Source organism: Oryza sativa, chromosome 8, assembly GCF_034140825.1.
Source record: "Oryza sativa Japonica Group chromosome 8, ASM3414082v1".
NCBI classification, from domain to species: Eukaryota; Viridiplantae; Streptophyta; class Magnoliopsida; order Poales; family Poaceae; genus Oryza; species Oryza sativa.
In genome coordinates this window covers 27371099-27377244 of record NC_089042.1, presented here as the reverse complement: position 1 = coordinate 27377244, position 6146 = coordinate 27371099, and the positions used below count along the sequence as shown (strand labels likewise).

Genomic DNA, 6146 nt, shown 5'->3' with positions numbered 1-6146 from the left:
TGCCTTTCGCTAGAGCCTTAAAGACGAAGCGAGCCTAGCCCCAATGATAGTAGTAACCCTTTGCAAACTAGTAAGCAAGCATGAATCACCACGATCCGACGGTCATAAACTCAAAAAGTTTTGGAGGGAGAAAGTAATATAAATATAGCAATTTCTCTGTGTATTTCTCGACCGCCAAAAATCTGGAATATTGCCATAAGAGAATATAAAGGAATATTCTTCCTGCAATACCAAGGTGGCAAGGTGAAGATGGAAAGCAAACCCCGCTAGGCCTTGTGTGAAGCGGAAGCGTTGCAAACGAACATGCTAAGCTAGGTTAGTGCACTGGGCCTTCGGCCCTTCGCGATCTTAAGTGGGCCGTACAAGAGGCCGTTCACCTCAAGCCCAGGTTGAAAAAACGTCACGGAATCGGATGCCGCTCTGGGCCTTAATTTTTTGGATTGTACTGGACGCCTTTAGCCTTTAGCCCTGACGGCCCATCAGTCATATCTTCCTCTTGTTAATTTCTGCATAGGAAACCACATAGCATACGAATCCTCCTCGGCTCAATCTAGCTTGCAACTTCTTCTTAATTGAACCAAATTAAGCAGCAATATAATCGTCGTATCAATCTCTAACTACGGCGGCCGGAACAGATCGTCGAGTGGTACAAGTTGATCGGACTAGATGGCCGGCGGCGGCGTGAAGGGCTTCTACCGGCAGAAGAAGAAAGGCGGCGTCGCCAAGAAACCAATATCCAGAAAGAAATTACCGCCACAGAACTGCTCCGAATCCCAAGGTAAATTGATGAACTTGTTCTTTCTAATCTTCCCTCAACGCGATTCAAAGTTGATTAACAATAATTTTATTTTAATATGCTACTCGTTTCAGATTGCGGTGATCATGATCTTGGCGACGAGGTGGAGGAGCAGCTGCAGCAGTTCGACATGGACATGACGTACGGCCCGTGCATCGGCATGACGCGCCTCCGACGGTGGGAGCGCGCCGCCGCCATGGGCCTGCGACCGCCGCCCCGTCTCCGGGACCTACTCCTGCCACCTCCGGCGCCTCATCCTCTGCCATCGTCTTCTTCGTCTCCGGCCAAGATTCTCACCGGCAGCAGCGGCGGCGGCGGTAGCACCTCCGTGCAGGGCGAGTGCCTCTGGGAAGGCAAAGTGAGCTAGCTAGGTCATGAAGAATTCCTTGTGGGCATGCGTAAGTCAGATTTAAACTTTTGAAGGAACCAGCTGATGTTTTTCTGGAGATGAAAAATACATATCTCTCTCTCTATCTATCTATCTATCTATCTATCTATCTATCTATCTCTCTCTCTCTCTCTCTCTCTATATATATATATATATATATATATATATATATATATATATATATATATATATATATATATATATATATATATATACACCTAATTAAAAAATATGTAAGGCTTCCGTAAAAAAAAATTCGTCCGTCAAAAGTTTCCGTCCGAGATTAAAAAACCTGTTCGTCTCCGATTTTCTATTGTCCTCGCGCAAAAAAATCATCCGTCCCCGATTTTCCTTGCGCACGAATTCGCTCGGTTAGAGATGGGCCAGCTTTTCACGTCTCCTCCCTGCCCAGCTTCACTAGCAGAGAGGCATCAATAGCGTTGGTGAGGCCTGACAGACCGATCTCCTCCCATTCCCCGCCTCCCTCCCATTTTCTTTATTCGTATAAGCCGGCGGTGGCACCACTTCCTGAGTCACCCTCTTTTCCATCTCTAATGGCTCGCACTGCCTAACCCTGTGGCCTCCCTCGCCCCCATGTCCATTGCCGACGTCCTCTAGCCGCCACCTAAGATATCCTCTAAGCAAGGGAAAAATCCGATCTTCTCCTCTTGCCTAGCCCCTTCTCTGATCCCAAAACTTTAATCTAACCTCGCCACTACCATCGTGCCATCGCCACTGTCTTCACCGTCAGAAATCCGTTGTCGCCGCCACCGGTGAATCTTCTAATCTTCCTCCTCTACTTCTCCATCCCCAACCGGCTAGAGCTTGAAGACGGGGCAGTGGCTGAGAATTCACCTAAAAACTAGCAAATCCAATAATATTTTGATCAGTCAACATGTATATATTACTCTCATTCCCTGATGCACTAGTTAAGAATACATTGATCGATCAGCATATACATACTCTCACTGCCGATGATTGTACAATGGTTAGTTAATTACATATGTAGGAGTTTTGTCTACCTAGAGCCTAGAAACCGTGCTTAAAATCTTGATTATTACAGCAAATCAACCTAAAGAGAATACTTCAGTCGTTCAGAGCTAAATGAACATCATTGTCCATTGATCTTATCAAAACATGCCTGTTCTGTTATCTACATAAGGCCTTGTTTAGATCCAAGAAATTTTGACAAAAAAATGTTACATCAAATGTTTGGACACATACATGGGCATTAATTGTGGAAAAAAAACAATTACACAGTTTGCATGTAAATTACGAGATGAATCTTCTGAGCCTAATTACACCATGATTTGACAATGTGATGCTACAACAAACATTTGCTAATGACGGCTTAATTAAACTTAATAAATTCGTCTCGCAGTTTATAGGCGGAATCTGTAATTTGTTTTATTATTAGTCTATGTTTAATACTTTAAATATGCGTCCGTATACTTTAAAAACTTTACACCCAAATAACTAAACACGCACTCAGCCTAATATGGCATTATATATGTCACATCGCTCTTTCCCTGTATACTCTCTACATGTCACATCTATTCGAGCACATGGGTGGAAAGTGCTTGAAAAAAGTTTGTCTACCAAATTAATGTGCTAATTTGTTATAAAGTGTAGTATAACAGTAACCATTATTGTCATCAATTAAGGATACTTAGAGGACAAAACAAGAATTTGTGCAATACACAGCATCAGCTCACCGTTGGCATATCCATAAGGTAATCAAAATATTAATTGAAGGGACTAGAGTTTTCAGAACAGAATCGACGGTACACACTCTCTCCAGTTGTGTTAATTATTTTCCCAATTTGTATTTAAAAAACTTGTTCAATTTGTTATTAGCTATTTGTAGCATTTAAATTTTATCCTAAAATATATAGCTATATATTTCTAAAGTACTATTTTCCCCGTGAACCGCTCCTCATTTAATTTCCGTCCAATCTTGCTCTCAACCGGATTTCTCATTTTCAACCATCTCTCATTAATAAGGTGAATTATAACTTTTTTTTCTTTCATCAATAATCATAAAAAAAAATTAGAATTGCTTTTATATTTTAGGACGAAGAGAGATAGTATAACAACAGGAGAATAGGTTATTGATATACGGCATTGGGAGTACGACAACCCAATAATGTAGTATTAATTGTCAGTGAACATAATCAAGGCATAGTACTTGGGTCACAAAAATCATAGCCACATTGTATTGAGGCCCAGCATTCGATCCAGCAATGCATGCAAATGTGATGAAGAAAAAAAGAAGTGTGTGGCAGCATCAACTCCACAAGATTGCAAATTAAAAGCTTTGGAACTTGTTTGGCATATACATGTCACGATCCCTTGGTCACCATCTTAATTTGGGACCAATTTTGGCAAATCGTGTGTTAACTTCAGCCACCCAAGTGTTGGGCCTTATGGCCCTTATCCTTTCCCCATTTGCTATACTTACCTTTTGAGTCGTTTGTAGACTTTTCAGAAAACGCTCTGATAAAAACTCTTACCAACATCGCAACTCGCTGCTTAAGGGATCCATAGTCGAGAGATTCAGATCGAACTAGAAATAGTACTACCTTCATATTTTATCATATTTTAATGTATGACGCTGTTGTCTTTTTGTCTAACGTTTGACCATTCGTCTTATTTAAAAAATTTATGTAATTATCATTTATTTTATTGTGACTTGATTCGTCATCAAATGTTCTTTAAGCATGACACAAATATTTTCATATTTGCACAAAAAATTTGAATAAAACGAATGGTCAAACGTTTGTTGAAAAGTCAACGGTGTCATACATTAAAATACGGATGGAGTATAAGAGAGCGATCGAACGAGAGACTGAGAGTGTGTGCGCGTGCCTGTGGCCGAGAAGGAGTCCCTTAATGATATAACTTTCATGTGTGATGTATTGTGCGACATTATCTTGTGTGTATTGCAAGCATCTGGGTATTATATAGTCACTTCCGGTCATAAATATTTTACGTTTAGTGCAGGATTTTGACAAAAACTTAAAACTTTAAGTACGATTTAAATTATATTAAAAATAGATTTATAAATTTAGCAAGCTTATATTATTGTGACGATACTTTTTAAGAACAGTAGGTGGGTGTCGAGCACCATGTAATCTTAGTTCTTGGTGATTTCCTCCATTAAACTTGACAGCCTCTCAGACACTGAGTCTCCATCTTCACATTTATGAGGGCAAGTACTATAATATTCTATATATTATCTCTAAGAGTGCAACATAGGATTGAGTGATGAGGTGGAGGAGAGAAGTGAGAAGAGAAATGATGAGCTACCTCTAAATCAAAAGGCAACCTTCACATAAACTTCAAGATGGGTGTGAAAGTATTAGATATATTGGTATTTGTGTATTAGAGGCGATACATTGTATGGGTTGCATCTTAATTCATGAATAAATAAAATAGATAAATTTGGAGGTGATAGTGATAGAGGAGACTCTCATAGTTGCTTATGTTCAGCTCTGGTTGCGGCATGCCCCACTTCACCGATCTCCCTTCGCACTGCACGTTGGATGACCACCCATCACAGTGCCGCTAGCACCTTGGTAGCGTAGAAGAGGATCCTACATCTTTTCTTTTAAATATATGATGTAATACTCCCTCCATTCTAAAATATAAAGCACAATCATTTTTCTATCATATCTCATGATATAAGGCGTGCATGCATGTATACATTAACCAGCATCTCTTGGTCCTATAAAATTGATTTGTTTTAAATCTTATATCATCAAACCTCCAATCACATTGTTTGCATGCATCAAGCTGATCCAACCAATAAAGTGATTAAATGTTTTCTTAGTCTTTATGTTATGGGTGGTTATGCCTCATATTTTTTGATGGAGGGAGTAGTTGACATTTTTTTATCAAAATTTAACCAATAATGTTTGTTCAATTACCATTTACCAATGAAAAGAGTGCCACTAGACTTATCATCAAAAGAACTTGTGTCCCTAGTATATTTGTCTATTTGCACAAATATTTTTAGAACAAATAATGAATAGTCAAACGAATTAGAATTTCAATTACATCACGTATTAAAGAATTGAGGTAGTAATATAATTTGTTATCAGGGTGAACTGAATGTAGCCCACAATATTAGATTAATTGTGGTACAATTTGCCCCCCTCCCCTCCCCCACCACCCTGTTCTAAGTCTACACAAGTGAAGCCTGATTGTTTGGCTTATGCTTATGCTTATAAGAATTTTAAAACTAAATTTTGAATATGATTTTTGGATTTTTTTTATCGTAGTTTATTTTACAATATTTGCTTTTGAATCATTAAGAACACGTATATAAAAGGTTTACTCACAAATAATTTTTTTATTAGCTAATAAGCGATTCAAATAATCATATGGATAAACGAACAACGAGGTTGCTTTTACGGGGTTAACAATGTGATGCTTCTGATAGTTTCATTAATCTATAAAAATATATCAGCTCGGTTTTTCAAATTTGATTATATAGATAAAGTGTGCTTCTTTATTCATATGGTTGGTACTGATTGTGCGTGTATGTATAGTGTGTTTGGTTGCTAGCTACACTTTACCACAATTAAAGTTAGACAAATTATGACAGATATAAAGGTGTAGTGGACAAATTGTTAGTTATAAAGTGTTGCAAAGTTAATAAAAAAGCCTATAATGTGTGGCACATACTCCCTCCGTCAAAAAAAGACAAACCCTGATTTTCATGCCTAACGTTTGACCGTCCGTCTTATTTGAAAAAATTATGAAAAAAATTAAAAAGACAAGTCACGCATAAAATATTAATCATGTTTTATCATCTAACAACAATGAAAATACGAATTATAAAAAAATTTCATATAAGACGGACAGTCAAAGTTGGACACGGAAACCTAGAGTTTGCCTTTTTGTTGGATGGAGAGAGTACTATTGAAAAAGTATGGGTGTGGTAAATTGTGGCTATGA

General features: G+C 38.3%; 1 protein-coding gene across 1 annotated transcript; it reads left to right on the top strand.

Moving 5' to 3' along the window:
* Positions 1 to 666: 666 nt before the first annotated feature.
* LOC112936215 (uncharacterized) lies at positions 667 to 1163 on the top strand. The gene is made up of 2 exons (XM_026020020.1): positions 667 to 778; positions 871 to 1163. Exons 1-2 carry the CDS (start codon positions 667 to 669, stop codon positions 1161 to 1163), a joined length of 405 nt encoding a protein of 134 aa, XP_025875805.1.
* Positions 1164 to 6146: the final 4983 nt, after the last annotated feature.